The 17,466-nt window shown below is 36.4% G+C and overlaps 1 protein-coding gene across 3 annotated transcripts in view; it reads left to right on the forward strand.

The window, feature by feature from the left end:
- LOC150082242 (protein Obscurin-like) overlaps positions 1–17,466 on the forward strand; it is an 865,351-nt gene that overhangs the window by 304,539 nt on the left and 543,346 nt on the right. For all 3 annotated transcript variants that reach the window (XM_090379203.1, XM_090379204.1, XM_090379205.1), the window contains one exon: positions 12,261–12,436. In XM_090379203.1, the coding sequence (XP_090235329.1) occupies positions 12,261–12,436 (176 nt within the window). The remainder of the gene's footprint in view (positions 1–12,260; positions 12,437–17,466) is intronic.

Here is a 17,466-nt window from a genome sequence, read left to right on the forward strand (position 1 = left end):
GCACGTACTGTAATCTCAAGCATTTCAAGGTATTTCCTATACCACTTCTTCAGTTATTGTAAAGACAGAGTAACTGGTAAATAATGGTGACTTCATTTACATAGCGTTGTTAATTGGATTACAAATTTCTTACTTGGTAATATTTATCCTTTAGTACTTATATGTGTAATAGATCCTGAGTTAGTCAACAGATGGCTATTAGTAAACATCTGCTAAGGATTAATTTTATCAGTTTAAATCATTTTTAAATCAGTTAATAAGATTAAATTTAATAAAATTAAACTTAAATAAATAGATAGCCATGAATACATACATTCCTGTAATACCATCGTTATGACACCATTAGCCTCACATACCAAGACAGTGGTTTACAATTTGTTATATTTATATGTTCTCTACTGTACTCTCAAACTAAGAATTTTTTTAATTAAAACTCGGGTTAAAGTCTCCTGGGGCCAATCATAGTTTGTACCTGAAAGTGAGGATATTCAGAGAGATTATAGGGGTTTGGATTTTGTAGTATTAGACTTCTGTTTGGCGGCTAATCTTTGTGAGCATCTTAATTGGGTGGGTGAGTTCAAGATTATGTTGGGGGATGGGGATTCTTTGTTTGAGGTATAATTGTTATGGTTTCTATTTTTGTTTTTCATCTGTTCCAATGCTCTGCTCTTGAAAACATGCATCTGGTTAATGTCCATCTGCATGCCTTTGTTTGGCTAAATTATTAACTGATTTAAAAATTATTTATACTGCTAAAATTAGTCTTTTCCCAATGTTCACTAATAGCTATCTGTTGACTAATACAGGATGTATTACACATATAATTACTAAATGATAAATATTACCAAGTAAGAAATTTGTAATCCAATTAACAACTCTATAAATGAAGTCACCATAATTTATCAGTTATGCTGTCACTACAGTCACTGAAGAAGTGGTAAAGGAAATGGCACCTGAGAATAATCTGCAATTCTTTAAGAAATTAAAGGCATATTATACTCCATGCAGGTTGAAGTGCTCATTATTTCACCAATTTCCATTAAAGTAAAAATAATCGAGGCTTTTTGGACATTGCATCTTTATACTGACTTAAATTAAAGTTGTCGATTCCCTTTGTTTGTATATTTATATTTAGCTTTTCTTTTATTTCTAAAAAATAAAATGTAAATTGTATTATGTGCTTCAAGAATATAGAACTGACTTTTCCTGTAAATCTTAAATATTAACTCCTCTGAGCTTATAGGTATAGAAGGGTAATGGCTGCATGTCAAAAAAAAAAAAAAAAAAAACCTACTTCCATATTTGTAGGACCACAGTTCCTCTCTTCTCATAGGAAGAAGAAAAACAGCAGTTCTTTTTAATTTATACAGGCCATTGAATTTCCCATGTTTTTGGCCTCCGTTGCTCATAGAACCAAATTAGTATTGGTGTTATTTGTAGCAAATGATGCAAGGAAGCAAGCTTATTAGCATCAGTCAAAAAAAAAAAAAAAACTCCGTCCATTACTCAAATAATTTGTGTAATTCACTAGATTTATTCAAGCTACCACTTTCAACAGTCACTTACCAAATGTCAGTAATCAACTACCTTTTGGCTGAAAGCAAATATGCAAATAACTATCCTGAAATAATCCTTCCTCACTTTAAATTTATGCCTACTCAATCCACTCAAAGCCTTAAACATCTATTTACAGACACTGCAATTTGCAAAATTGGTCTTTAAGTGAGAGGAACAAAATGGTAAAAGTACCATTTTGTTCCTCTCACTGATCTCATTGCTCTTCTCTGCACCCATTCCAACAGATGCTTATGATTCCTAAAATCAGGTTCAAGACCTGACATATACTGTTATCTGTAGTTCTGCCTAAGTTGTTGATATCTTTATAAATTGTATAGCATCATCAGGATAGTTGAATCTGTTATACCTTTAAAAATCTGAGGCATCTGGACAGATATTTAAGCTTTCTGGCTTCTCATCTGCTGGTCCCTATTAGCAAACAGTATGCGAAATCTGAATAGTGTATTTTTTCTAAGTGAACAACCAAGTTTTGAATGGAATTAAAATTTCCATTTAAAAACATAACTATCATATTTACTTTCAACCTCTAAAGTTGGGTTGTATTTACTTTGTGCAGTACAATACTATAGTATTGCAGAAGTATTTCAGCAATAGTTGAAATTGAATCAAGATTCATTCACCTAGTGCTCTGTCTTCAGTGAGAGCAGAAAGTCTTTTCATGATTGAAAGAGTATGCAGGTAAAACCTATCGATTTTGATTTTATAATATGTTTATTTTTTTAATAACATTGGAGTTGCATCTTCCTATGCACTCTGTTCTAAGGTGATCTAATGTGTTTTTTTGCATTTTATTTTTTTATTCTTATATAAAACATATTCCTGTATATATATATTTTTGTTGTGATAAGCATAGTAAATACAAATATTACATTAATTCATCATGACTGTTCACCTTGATTTCTATAAGAAAGGTAGTAGTAGTAGTGGCATGTGATGCAAGAAAGCAAATGTATGAGCTTATGCAGCATCAGCCAAAAAAAAAAAATCACACCATTCCCTCCAAATGCCTGTCCAGTTCCTCCTTAAATTTATTCAACCTATCAACTTCCACAACGACAGATGGAAGTTTGTTCCAGCAATTAACCACCCGCTGGCTAAAGGCAAATTTTCGAACATCTATTCTACATCTGTCCTTTCTTAATTTGAATTTATGCCCCCTTAGGTTCGTAATCTGAACAAGTGGAAGGATCCCATCAGAATTCAGCGTGCTCAACCCATTCAAGGCCTTATATACCTCAATCAGATCACCGTGCAGGTGCCTAGTCTCCAGCCACTGCAATTTGCAGAACTTAAGCCTCTCTTGGTAAGAGGATCCCTTCATTCCCCTCACCAATCTTGTTGCCCTTCTCTGTACACGCTCAAGTAAATCTACATCCTTCCTAAAATGAGGCCTCCAGACCTGTACGCAGTACTCAAGCCATTTCCTGACCATTGCCTTATACAGAGGGATAATCACCTCCTTTTCCCTGCTAGCAAAATTCCTATATATCATTGACAAAACCCCATGACCTGCCCTAGCAGCCTGTCTGCATTGCTCAGAAAACTTCATATCTGCCTGCACAATTACTCCCAGGTCTTTTTCATTTTCTACCACCTTAAGTGTAGTACCACACAGTTGGTATGTTTCTCTGGGGTTACTTCTACCCATATGCAGTACTTTGCATTTGTCAAGGTTAAACTTCAGTTGCCACTTCTTAGCCCATCTGCCCAAATTATCTAGATCCTGTTGCAGTAGCACACTGCCATTACTGTCATTAACAACCCTGCCAACCTTTGTATCATCTGCAAACTTCGACATTAAGCCTGATATACCTTCATCAATATCATTGATAAATATACAAAACAACAGTGGACCTAACACCGAACCCTGTGGGACTCCACTAATAAGGGGTTCACTTACCCCTTTTCCCATAAGGCTTTGGTTGTAATAGATAAGGTTTTGATATGCGTGGTAATTTCCAAGAAGGTTTCTCTCTCTCTGCAAATATCGAGGGTTTATTGTAATTGCAAACTCTTCTATTTTCAGAAGTATAAACATTGTATTTATTAATTAAAATAAATAAAATGTTTATAATCTTATAAAATTAATAATTTTATTTAAAAGCTTGCAAAAGTTAAAGCCTGCCAACTGACAAGAAGAAGCAATGTTGACAGTACTGTTGAGGACATTGTTTACCTGACAAGTAGATGATTGATGATGCAGATTACTTCAAAACTTTTATTATATATATATATATATAACAGAGTTGTTAAGTGTATTCTTATCCAGTGTTTACAGTACAGGAACTCCTCGACTTAAGTAATACTCGACTTACTCAAATTCGACTTTACATAAGTTTTTGCCGGCTGGTGCAAACTGAAAAAAATATGGAAACATATTTTGCATCTGTAGGGATAAATGAAGGTATTGTGAAAATATCGTAATGAAAACTCAATTTATGGGTTATTTATTTATTTTTTTTTGTAATTCGTTCCAAGTCCTTGGAAGTTGAAAATTTCGTTATATTACTAAGCTATTTATCTCTCTAAAAGGTCATATTTATAACGGAAATTGCACTACACTTTCATCGTTATCATATGCTCCCGTTATAAAAATCAATTTTGGATGCCTTTGTTATATTTTTCAAAAGCATGTTTCTGGAGGTCACAACCAAAAAACAAAAACAGTGTGCACTTTCTGTTTTATTGTACTTTTCTGTTAACTCAATCTATTATAAACAAGTAGTAAACTCGATCTTATTGCATTTGCGATAATCCCGATAACTGGAATTCTGTTTCTATGTTATGGTGAAATGTGTTCCCCTTCACTGAAATCTTCAAAAAAAAAAAAAAAAAATTTTCAGAAACTTCTCTTTGTTCCTATTTACGTATTACAATAATGAAGGGAAAGGGACCAACAGAAAGTACAAGTGCTGGCAGTGCCAGGAAATAAAACAAAATTGATTTCGAAATGAAGGTGATTAATTAAGAAGTATGAAGTAGAACAAAGTTTGTCATCTGTTGCATGGAATTAGGTCCCGCTTCTTTAACAGTGAATGCTATTTTAAGGGACAGTGCACATATAAAAGAACATGTTAAAAGAACAACGCATTTAAGATTGTTTGTTATTTGGTTTTTAGGAGCATTAGCAGCTAAGGCCATATTGCTCTGAGGGGATATGCGGTGATTATTCCCTGACCTTTCCGCATCTTCCGTATTTGGTGGGCATGGGCTCGAACCCCGGTCTAATCAAGAAGCGTGTGCTACGCACTGCTGCTCCTGCTCACCTGGCTACGGAGGCACTGCATTTAAGATAGTGATCACAAAACAGCATTCAGGTGCTATATCGAAGATGGAAAAGCTATTAATAATATGGACGGAAAATCACATTCAGAAGCAAGTGCCCGAGTCCAATGGCCATTCAAGCAAAAATAAGAATTATTTATGAAGATATTAAGGATAAGTACGGTGAACCCCAAGCCAAGTTCGTGGCAAGCAGTGGGTGGTTTAATAGGTTCAAGCATTGCACTGGTTTCCAAAACGGCACCTCCGTAGCCAGGTGGGCATGAGCAGCAGCAGCAGCAGTGCGTAGCACACGTTCATGCCCGTGACCACCAAATATGGAGGATGCGGAAAGGTCAGGGAATGGCCACCGCATATCCCCGGAGCAATATGGCCTTAGTTGCTAATGCTCCTAAAAACCAAATAACATAACAAATAACATAATGTTTCCAAAACATTAAAGTATGTGGTGAAGTTGCCAGTGCCAATTCTGCAGCTGCAGAGAAATTTTGTGATGTGTTGGAAAAAATTATTGATGAAGGTGGCTATTCAATGCAGCAAATTTTTAACGTTGACAAGACTGCTCTGTATTGAAAAAAAATGCCGGATTGAACATACATTGCCAAAGAGAAAAAGACAATGCCAGGTTTCAAGGCTTCAAAAGATAGGGCCATACTCTTGCTTGGGGCTAATGCAGTGGGAGATTGCAGATTAATACCACTGCTTGTGTACCGTTCTGGAAATCCTTGTGCATTTAAGGGCATCAATAAAGCCACCTTACCCTTGCATTTCCGATCGAACCAGAGAGCATGGATAACAATATCTCTCTTTGAGGATTGGTTTAAATGTTGCTTCATTCCCAAGATTGAAAAATATTGTAAAGACAACAACATTCCTTTCAACATTTTGCTTCCGTTAGATAATGCTCCTGGACATCCTATGCATCTAGATGATTTCAATTCAAATGTGAGAGTCATATTTCTACCACCAAACATGACTTCATTCATCCAACCTATGGATTAGGGTGTTATTTCAAATTTAAAAGCATACTGTTTACGCACAACATTTGCTCAGGCATTGTCTGTGGTAGATAGTGAGAAAAATTTTACATTAAGAGACTTTTGGATATCTTACAGTATTTACCATGCCATCTTAAACATTAATAAGGCCTGGGTGGAAATTAATAAAAGTTGTTTAAATGGCGCATGGGAAAAAATATGCCCAAGGCATGTAAAAGGCTTCGAAGGGTTTGAAAAAGACAAATCATATGAAGAGGTTACAGATAAGATTGTAAAGGTTGCAGAGCTACTTCAGTTGGAGGTTGTTGCCAAAGACTTGGAGGAGTTAATAGAGAAAGAAGAGAAGGAATTATATAACGAAGAACTTATTGACTTACAGACAGCGATAGTGAAAGAACAAAATGCTGACGAAGCTCAAGGTGAACCAAATGAGGAGCCGAGATGCTTCATCACCAGAAAGATGGCAATGGCATTGCGTGAAATTGCATCAGCAATGGCCAGGTTTTTTGAAGATGGATCCTGACAGTGAACGATTCTTAAAAGTTAACAGAGGGATGAATGATATGCTTGCTTGCTACAAAGAAATTACAATGAAAAGAAAAAAAGCCACTGTCCAGTCATCCATTAAAATGTACTTTCGTAAGGTTGAGCAGCCGACCCTTTCTAAATCTCCACAGCTTCTGCAGCGGTGTACTTATCAGCTGAAGATGCTGATTCTGGCAATGATGCTTGAGAGGCGAAACTTACTGACATTATGCCTGTCTCCTCTCTTTTTTTTTTGTAATTTTATAATTTAAAAATTTTTTAAATTGCACGCTTTTGTAATTTTTTCTGCGCATGAGATAAAAAATTGAATAAATACAATAAATAATTCTATTCACATGTTCGTCAAACATTTCTTTTTTGATTCAATCAATTCAGTGAGCACAGTTGCGAGTGCTGCACAAGCATGAGTGAAATTCCAACTTACGTTGAGTTCCACAGAATGCAACCCTTACGTTAATCGGGAAGTGGTTGTATTTCATTAATTGTCAGTAAAAATTAGTGCTGAAATGTGTATTTGATATCACTTTTCATTGCAAAAAAATTATGTCGAATACACTTTTCAATATTATTATTATCATTAGCCATATGGTGCAAGGAAGCCTGAGGCTTATGCTGCACCAACCAAAAAAAATTCCCGAGTTATCCTGAGAGAGAGAGAGAGAGAGAGAGAGAGAGAAAGAAGTAAAGGAGTTACCAAGAAAGAGAAGAATGATGATATCCAGCTCAGCACCCTAGGTGTGTCAGATGTGAGCCCCTGGGGTTATTAATGTGAACAATTTGAAGCTAAGTTACACAGGAACTATATTGTTTGCATAGGTATATGCCTTCCCATAGCATCTCCAATGTTAAATTTGGTTTGCTGAAAGTATAATGACAATCTTTAACAAAGAAGAGAGATTAGACATGGGATTAAGCAGAGTATAAAGTTTAAGGAAGCCTGTTGAAAAATTGATTTGGAGAAAAAAGAGAAATTAGTCTGAATACAAAGTTAGCTGTTTATGAAGTTAAATACTTCATTTACAGAGCTGAAACTATAAATATTACACCCCTATGTGATCTTCAAAAACCATACCAAGCCAGCTATCAGATTCAACTGTAGGCAGTCAAAGGGAACAGATATCTCTAACTATATTAGAGCAGATATGTTTTAAGTTGGCTCTAGCAGATTAACTGAAGAGGATTAGGATCAGGTGACTGGTAGACAAAATATTTTGTTTAAGATTTGTTTAACTTTAATTTCTCTAATTGTTATATCTTATTTTAGTAATTTTGTAAACTTTATTTTAATAATTTTGTGAATTAGTGTCTCCAATATTATGTAAATTTAATTCTTAAGTTTTTTTAAGTATTTCTGCTAAGTTAAATTTTTTCTTGTAACTTCACTAGCTTAATTTTAAATTCATTTGTGGATAAAGTTATGGTGACAGTTTAATTTCTGTATTACTTTGTTAATTTAAATTCTCTAATAGATTGTATGTAAAGTTAAATTTTGTAATTTTTCTGACACAAATTTTACCTAAATAATGGTTGTTACAAGATCCACTTTCAAATACATTGTGCAAGGACATAGTGTTAATTGTAATGCAGCTCCGAGGGTTCCCCCCATCTCCACATTGTCCAAGGACATTGTGACCCGGACTGAATGCCTGCAGGCATTTACTGTTTCAGTCATGAGTTTGTCAGTTGTATAACTGACACACTCATGACTTAAACATATTAGTAGTAGTAGTAGTGGCATGTGATGCAAGAAAGCAAATGTATGAGCTTATGCAGCATCAGCCAAAAAAAAAAAAAAAAAAATCACACCATTCCCTCCAAATGCCTGTCCAGTTCCTCCTTAAATTTATTCAACCTATCAACTTCCACAACAACAGATGGAAGTTTGTTCCAGCAATTAACCACCCGCTGGCTAAAGGCAAATTTTCGAACATCTATTCTACATCTGTCCTTTCTTAATTTGAATTTATGCCCCCTTAGGTTCGTAATCTGAACAAGTGGAAGGATCCCATCAGAATTCAGCGTGCTCAACCCATTCAAGGCCTTATATACCTCAATCAGATCACCGTGCAGGTGCCTAGTCTCCAGCCACTGCAATTTGCAGAACTTAAGCCTCTCTTGGTAAGAGGATCCCTTCATTCCCCTCACCAATCTTGTTGCCCTTCTCTGTACACGCTCAAGTAAATCTACATCCTTCCTAAAATGAGGCCTCCAGACCTGTACGCAGTACTCAAGCCATTTCCTGACCATTGCCTTATACAGAGGGATAATCACCTCCTTTTCCCTGCTAGCAAAATTCCTATATATCATTGACAAAATCCCATGACCTGCCCTGGCAGCCTGTCTGCATTGCTCAGAAAACTTCATATCTGCCTGCACAATTACTCCCAGGTCTTTTTCATTTTCTACCACCTTAAGTGTAGTACCACACAGTTGGTATGTTTCTCTGGGGTTACTTTTACCCATATGTAGTACTTTGCATTTGTCAAGGTTAAACTTCAGTTGCCACTTCTTAGCCCATCTGCCCAAATTATCTAGATCCTGTTGCAGTAGCACACTGCCATTACTGTCATTAACAACCCTGCCAACCTTTGTATCATCTGCAAACTTCGACATTAAGCCTGATATACCTTCATCAATATCATTGATAAATATACAAAACAACAGTGGACCTAACACCGAACCCTGTGGGACTCCACTAATAACATTAGTCCAAGAAGAGCAGCACCCATTGATTACCACCCTCTGTCTTCTAGCATGTAACCATCCTTTTATCCATTGTAGCAACTTACCCTTAATACCATTCTGCTCCAATTTGTACAATAGTCTTCCATGTGCAACAGTGTCAAAAGCTTCCTGAAATCCAAATATATGATATCAAAATTATTTTTTGCATCCAGTTCCTTTCTAACCACATCATAATATCCTATCAAATTTGTCAGACAAGACTTTCCCTTAACAAACCCATGCTGTGTCTGAATTATTGCTGCAGTCTTGTCTAGATGATCCTGCAATGCATCTTTAACCAGTGACTCCATTATTTTACCCGGAACAGAAGTTAAACTAACTGGTCTGTATTTACTCGTGTCACCTTTCGATCCCCCTTTGTGAATTGGGGATACATTTGCACATCTCCAGTCCGTGGGAACCTCCCCTGAGTCCAAGGATGCTCTCATAATTATGGCTAAGGGTTTGCTTAGTTGCTTTGCCGCCTCCTTTAATATAACTGGATAGATCCCATCCACCCCAGGTGTAGCCAGGTGGGAAGGAGCAGCAGTGCGTAGCACATGTTTCTTGATTAGACCGGGGTTCGAGCCCGTCACCACCAAATACGGAGGATGCGGAAAGGTCAGGAAATGACCACCGCATATCCCGGAGCAATATGGCCTTAGTTGCTAATGCTCCTAAAAACCAAATAACAACAACAACAACCACCCCAGGTGCTTTTCTTACGTTTAACTTCAACAATTTCTCTTCCACTTTGCTCTCAGTTATTACAAAATCATTAAGTATCTTGCTACAATTTGATAACCTTCTGCCATTTTCAAACCTTAATAAGCATGGTTTAGCATGGTGTAGACCATGCTAAACTGAAGATTCTTTTCTTTGTGCTCATCGTAAGGAGTGACTGATCTCAAATTAAAACATGGTGCATTACTGAAAAATTTTGAGTAACTGAAGAAATGGGTGCTTGTCATAAGAAGTTTTCTTTTAGCCAGCAAGTTGTTGATTACTAGAACAAGTTGTCTCTGCAGGTAGTTGAAGCTGACAGAAGAAATTCAGAGGTCAAATGGACAGTTTAGATGGGAAGCACATAATTTGTATTTTCTTATTTACTTTAATTTGCACTATATTTTTAATACTAATACTATAACATATTTTTAAACATTGAAATTGTAGATCTGGGAAATGAATACAGGGATTGATGAAAAATTATAATCCTCAGAAATGATATTTTTAAATAATAATAAAATTCTTTATTCACAAAATTTTACAAGGATACAATTCTCATCACAGGCATCCAGAGGAATCTAACGATCTAATTGGAGACATTATATTTACTTACATACAAACTGATAAAACATAGAAAAACTGCATAGAATACATAGAACATCTATTGAATACACACAACATCCATATAATACATTGAACACCAATATAATATAACAGTCATAGAATACATGAATCACAGCGAATATATTGCTTATCCAACATAAGATTAACCTAAATAGCTTTGAGTTATCGATAATTGCATTTGAACTGGATCTTCTGAGATACTGATGATATAAGGCTGTACCATAGAGTAGGATACGGGTATAATCTGATAGGCCGGTTGAACCAGTCTAGACATCTTTCGCTTGGAGTCAGTTTTAGTTTTAATGACAGTTACAGGAATGGTGACAGCATGTGAATATGGATTTTCTCTTTTCTTCCCTGTAGGCCAAATCACTAGACCACAGATCAAAATCAATGTCGGCAGAGCTCAGTGTGTGGATGATGCTGTTGGGAAAGTGCCACTTGAAGGTCGAGAGCTTCTGCAGGTTTCAGCAGAGTACTGGAGGGTTTCTGAGAGCTCTACCTAGGATTTTCCAGCCCACGAATTCCCAGATGTTGATGAAGTCGTGAACTGCAGAGCACAGGTTGAGTGCCATTGCAAGCTTCCGTGAATATGGCAAGTGCTGGGCTGGGGTGTAGCTTAGATTTTTACAGAGCTGTGATCTTGATGTCATATAGGAAAGGTGAGCCCAATTGTTGGTCCACTTCAGGACCCAGAATTCTAGACCCCTAAGCATCTTCAGGCTGGTCAAAGGAGCTGTGGACCAGACTTCAATACCGTAACCAACGATTGAGCTGAAGTAGTAGAAGAGAAATTTCCTGACTGTTTCTTTATTATGTGATCTACAGAAGTCAGTCACATAATAAATGGTATGAGCATGTAGAATGGAAGGAAAAAGGGAGATTAGCTAAACAGATATTCAAAGCAAAAAATAAATGTTCATTATATAATTAGCTTAGTAGCAGAATGAGAGGGAGTTGGATTGATAGTGTCAGGCGATCATCAGAAGAAAGGGTGCTTATTTTGGTCACTGCTGAGGTCTAATAGCAAACAGTGAATAGAAGTCCACTAGTCGGGGTCTAATTCATACTGTTTTATTGATTTAAAACCCAGTGGATGTGATGATTATTAAATGGAAGTTTATAGTTAATTTTTTTCTGCATGTAAGCAAAAACCATTATAAACTGCAGTGCTTTAGAGGGTTTATTTCTGTCATCAATTAGGCATTTGTTATAGCTGCCAAATTTACTAACTGAATTATGATTTTCTTTCTTCATTTATTATTTATTTATTTTACAGCTCAGTAAATTACTTGCTTTTAAATAAATAGTTTATCCAGCTACAAAATTCTGTTTACCCCAAACTGAGATTAATATGTTTTTTCATATTTAACAGCCAAAAATCAATGTTTACTTGGGAACAAGAATGCCTCTACTTGGCAAGATGCCCTAAGTTAAGGCGCCTCCGTAGCCAGGTGGGAAGGAGCAGCAGTGCTTCTTGTAGCACATGCTTCAAGGTGGGAAGGAGCAGCAGTAGCACACGCTTCTTGATTAGACCGGGGTTCGAGCCCGTCACCACCAAATACGGAGGATGCGGAAAGGTCAGGAAATGACCACCGCATATTCCCGGAGAAATATGGCCTTAGTTGCTAATGCTCCTAAAAAAAAAAACCAAATAACAAATAACAAATGCCCTAAGTTGTTTTTCTGTGTTAAGGTACTATATGCCTTATACTGTTATTATATTTAAATATAGTATATGTGAATAAATGCACACATGGATATCCTGTTTTTTATATGTAGGAATAAAGATGGAAAACAAGTTGAAATGGGAGGACGGTTCAAGCTTTTATTTGAAGATGAATCAGCAATTACACTAGTTATTAAAAATGTCACAAAAACTGATGCAGGAAAATATGGTGTTAAAGTTGCAAATGAACTTGGTGAAGCAATTACTTCATGTCAGCTTATAGTTACATGTGAGTTAAAGGCTATTTTTTATAATTTCCTACTTTGCTAAAATTTAATTAAAATAATTAATGAAATATTATTACTAACTGTTATTATTATTATATTTTGCTTTTTTAATGAATATTAATGAGGTTTTAATTGTGAAATGTACCCCTGCAATCCTATAGTATTTTAAAATATTAGGGATTGCAGGAATATATTTGAATGTAGTAGTTGAAATAAAATAAATTTTATATGCTTTTCTGCATTCCATTTTAATCATGGAGAGATCTGTGCTCTGAGAGCACTGAGGACTAAGGGTTAAGTTTTCAGTCTGAAGGCTTGAACTTGCATTGAACTTAAGAGAAAAATACCATTATTCATGATTCTACCTAGGTGGTAATAGCTTTTTAAATTGCATCACCAGAATAGGAAAATCTGAGATACTGCCATTTTGAGCTTAGGGAGGCCAAGGCTGATTTTAGAAAGCACTGGCTAAGAGAGAAAAGAATATGGACAAGGAGTTTTTTATGTATATGAATAAAAATAAGAAGAAAACAAATCAAATTGGACCCTTGTATACTGGGTGTAGAAATGTCTTAGGTAACCCACCTTCCCATCAGCTGACAAGTGGTATCTATTATCAAATGTATGTCAAACTGTGAACAATGTGTTTTCTCTAAGTGAACATCCAAGCAGTGTACAGAAGTAAAACATTTCATTTGAAAATATAACGTTGTGTGTACTACCTTTAATCCCTAGAATAAGGTACTGTTTTCCCTACTTGTTTCCCTGTGCTTCAGATGAGCAATGTTTTTTTTCAGATTGAAAAAAAACATTGGATGCAGTGTGAAAATGATCATCTGCCGAATCCAGAAAGTATGCTTTTGAAAGTAATGTTGAAAATATGCTCAATAAAATTCAGAAATTAGGATATAAGATGAGCTTCAAAGTTCACTTCTTGCACTCCATGTACTTTTTTACCAGAAAATCTTGGCTCCATCAGTAATTCCACTATGTTATCAGGGAAGGTGGCAAAGTGATGGAAGATCACTGCAAGGTTGCAAATGATGAAAAAACCACAAAATGTTCATTTGATACAAAAGATCAGGATGGGGATCAATAAATCCAAGTTCTCTTTCTTTTCTTGTCACAAAAAAGTGACTATCTAATTGTGCCCTGAACTGTATAAAACTTGCTACCTCAACTACCTTGGGAGATTGCCCTACATTACTGCCCAAAGGTAAACATGAGATCCAATGTTTTCTTTTTGTTAATATTTTAACAAAATTAGATCGTATGTATAGATTAGCTTAACTAGATAACTAGATCGTATGTATAGCTTAGCTTAATTTTCAGCACTCACTCATGAGTGCTGAAAATTAAGCTAAGCTATACATACGATCTAGTTATTACATTACAGCACATAAGGACTCCTTAAAAATCCAAGAGTTATTTTAACAAAATTAAGATTTTATATTTGTGTTCTCTTGTTGATGTGAAACATCCTTGTGGGCACCTACAAAAATTTCAACGAAGTAAATCTGATTGGTCATGAAAACATGCATTACAGAGTGGTTACATCTGCAGCCTCTGTCAGAGGCATTTCCACCACTAGTCTGTGCCGAGCACTTGTTGCAGCGGTAGTGTAATTAGAGTGCATGGTGCATATTTTTGTGACCAGTATGATATCTCAAGTTCTAGAGAACCGATTTACAAAACTCCAATGCCATTTGTCTGAAATTTGTTGAACTACATTAGAAAAACAGTAAAACAAATAAATTTCAAAAAAAAAATTTGAGCTTTCAACTATGCTGAAGTCAAGTGCATTCTTGAGAGTATCGAGCAAGAATAAAAACAACAAGACCTAAGAGAAACTTAAGAAATATGGACAAGGAGTTTTTTATGTATGTGAATAAAAATAAGAATAAAATGAATCAGATTGGACCCTTGTGTACTGGGTCTAGGAATGTCTTAGGTAACCCAGCAATGAGTGTGGAGAATGAAAGATTATTGAGATTGTGTAAAAGACAAACAGAAAATCAAGCGTTAGATTTAGCAGTGCCTTCAACCAGCAATGCTGCTCCATCTAAAATTGATGTACCCGAAGTGACTATTATTTATGTATAACAGAACATTTCTCCAATTGCGGAGCAGATGAGTTTTTAAATGATCAAAATGATCAAGCTCCTTTTACTTACACCAACTACTATTTACATAACAGTGTGCATCCAACTGATTTCATTGGCACTCCAGAGTCAAGGACACTGTAGGTTTACCGAGCTGTCTAATCATAGTGAATCCAGTTAGGTCGAGTTTGGAATTGTCCTTAGGAAGGTGACTGTTCAAGCTCGTTGCAGTCACAAGTATACACCTCTTACTTTAGCTATCACAAATTCATTGTACCTTGTCTTCCAACTGAAATTATGGAAATTTGTTAATGATCAATAAAATATTTACAATATAAAAGCTCTTTTATTTTGTAATCAATATATACAAATCAAAATACCTAAAAGAAACGCGAAGGATGTTTCACATAAAACCATCTACCATGCATGCTTGGCACATGCACCATTTTTTTTTTTTTTTTTATCTCTTTTGCCAGTGAAAATATACCACCTCATTCATTTTGATTATCCCTTCAGTGCTTTATGCACCTCAGTCAGTTTTCCTCTAAGATGTGTTGCCAATCTCTACAGTCCACACCTTCTAAGCCATTCCTCATAGGCACCTCCGTAGCCAGGTGGGCAGGAGCAGCAGTGCGTAGCACACGCTTCTTGATTAGACTGGGGTTCGAGCCCATGACCACCGAATATGGAGAATGCGGAAAGGTCAGGGAATGACCACCGCATATCCCTGGAGCAATATGGCCTTAGTTGCTAATGCTCCTAAAAACCAAAAATAACAACATAACCATTCCTCATAAAAACACTGATTATTACCCCTTACCAATCCAATTTCCCTTCTTTGAACCTGCTCTAGAAGTTTTGTCTTTTTTGTAGGCCTCTGGACTTATATACTACTACCCAAATTGCTCTTATCATTACAGCATACGTCAAAAAAAAGTACCATAATTCATCAAGAGGATACCATGTGTCTTTCAGGCTACCTGCTTACACTGCATAATAAACTTCATATTTGATTGTATTGTAACTCCTAAATCTTTTCCTTTCTGAAAGAATTTAGTAAAAGGTCAAAATCCATTTGAAGCAACATACTCTGACTCTGGTGGCGAGCATACTTTGACAGCTTCCTTTGTATTTTCCCTCATACAGTCCACACTCGTTTCATTAATGAAGATTTTGAACAAATAGGTCTGGCACTGATCCCTGGAGAACTCCACTTGCTAGAATAGTTCAGAATGAACTAGTGTAGCATTCAATTCCTGATCCATTGCAATTTTCTCCAGCTTATGCACTAACCCTCCTTTTTGGGTACAGCATATGCACTAACCATCCTTTGGGGGGGTCCAGCTTATACACTAACCTTCCTTGGGGGGTATATATATTGTGTCTGGGCAATTCTGCCCAGACACAATACAGTGGAGTATATTTTGAGAGCCTTATCAATAAATTTGGCCCTGGAGAGAATGTGCTAATGGGATAGAATTTTTCTCAGCATGGTCTGTGCTTATTAACAGGAGAGACTGTTTTTACAGGGATAGGCTACACTTGAATAGAAATGGTGCAATAATATTTGCTGATGCTATCAAGGCATTGATAGATGGGTCTGAAAACTGCTGGCTTGGGGGGAGATGCACAGAATAATAGCTTAACTAGAGCTGCAAGCAGAGGTGAAAGTGATTTTTGCATTGCTACCATTGGTACATGCAACAGCCTGGAAAGCAAGGTGTCTGGGATTTCATTCCCTTGTTGTGAGTCATCTTGGAACAAATAAATACATGGACTGTGTGAGGGTAACTAAAAATAAGAATATGTGCATGTATACTTGCATGTGCACTAATGGTAAAAAAAAAAGTAAAGTGCAGCCATTATCAACCCACTGCAGGATGTAAGCCTCCTCAACAATTCATGCTGAGGGAAATAGACCATAATCTGCCACGCTGGTCCAGTGCGGGTTGGCAGATTGACCGTATTCAGCAGTCAGGGGCTTGAACCCCGGTCTATTCAAAGAACGTGTGTTATTGCACTCCCGCTCCTGCCCACTTGGCTACAATGGTAGGAGCAGTGTAAATAAATTTGATGAATTTGAAGTACTGATTAAGTCTTCAAATGCTGACATTGTAGGAATAGCAAAGATGGTGTCACTCAAACATAAGTGATGCTGAATGTGAATATGTGGAGTACATTGTATATAGGAAGGACAGAGAGGACAGGAGAAGTGGAGGGGGCGTTGTGCTACTTGTTAAGAAGCATATTAAATCGAAAGCAATGCAACCAGTTTACATGGGTTATGAGTGCAATGTTGAGTCAGTTTGGTGTGATGTAAGCACTGGGAAAACAAAATTGAGAGTGGGAGTGTGTTATAGGCTTAATTACTGTGAGGAGTATGCCAGATAGGTATACAAAGATATAGGGTGGCCAGCAATTCAGAATGTCTCATAATGGTGGATTTTAACTTTCCAGATGTTGACTGGAATTTCTCGATTAGTCACTCACATTCTAGCAAGACTTTTGTGGATTTCTGGGATGAATGTTTTCCACAGCAGCAGCATGTTAGAAAGGCAATAGGAGGAAGCAACATTCTTGATCTGGTTGTCAGTGATGATTCTTCATGCATTAAGAATCTGCAGGTAAAAAACCCATTGGGTGCCAGTGATCACAGTGTAGTAATGTGGAATGTAATTAAAGATATAACTATTGTCGAGGGTAAAGGGAAAGGATTTTACTTCCGTAAGGGTGACTACAGTGATCTCAAGCAGTTTTTAAATTGTGTGCAGTGGGACCAACTGATGATATTACCAAAAGCAAATCCTAAACGACAAGTATTCTAGGAGGTAATCAGTGAAGCTACTAGTCTTTTCATACCAACAAAGAAATATTGTTCAAGGCTTAAACCTAAATGAATGACTGATGAACATTATTATTATTAGCCATAT

Source organism: Mastigoproctus giganteus, chromosome 8 (assembly GCF_048544385.1).
Source record: "Mastigoproctus giganteus isolate SK-2022 chromosome 8, ASM4854438v1, whole genome shotgun sequence".
In the NCBI taxonomy this organism is placed as follows: Eukaryota; Metazoa; Arthropoda; class Arachnida; order Uropygi; family Thelyphonidae; genus Mastigoproctus; species Mastigoproctus giganteus.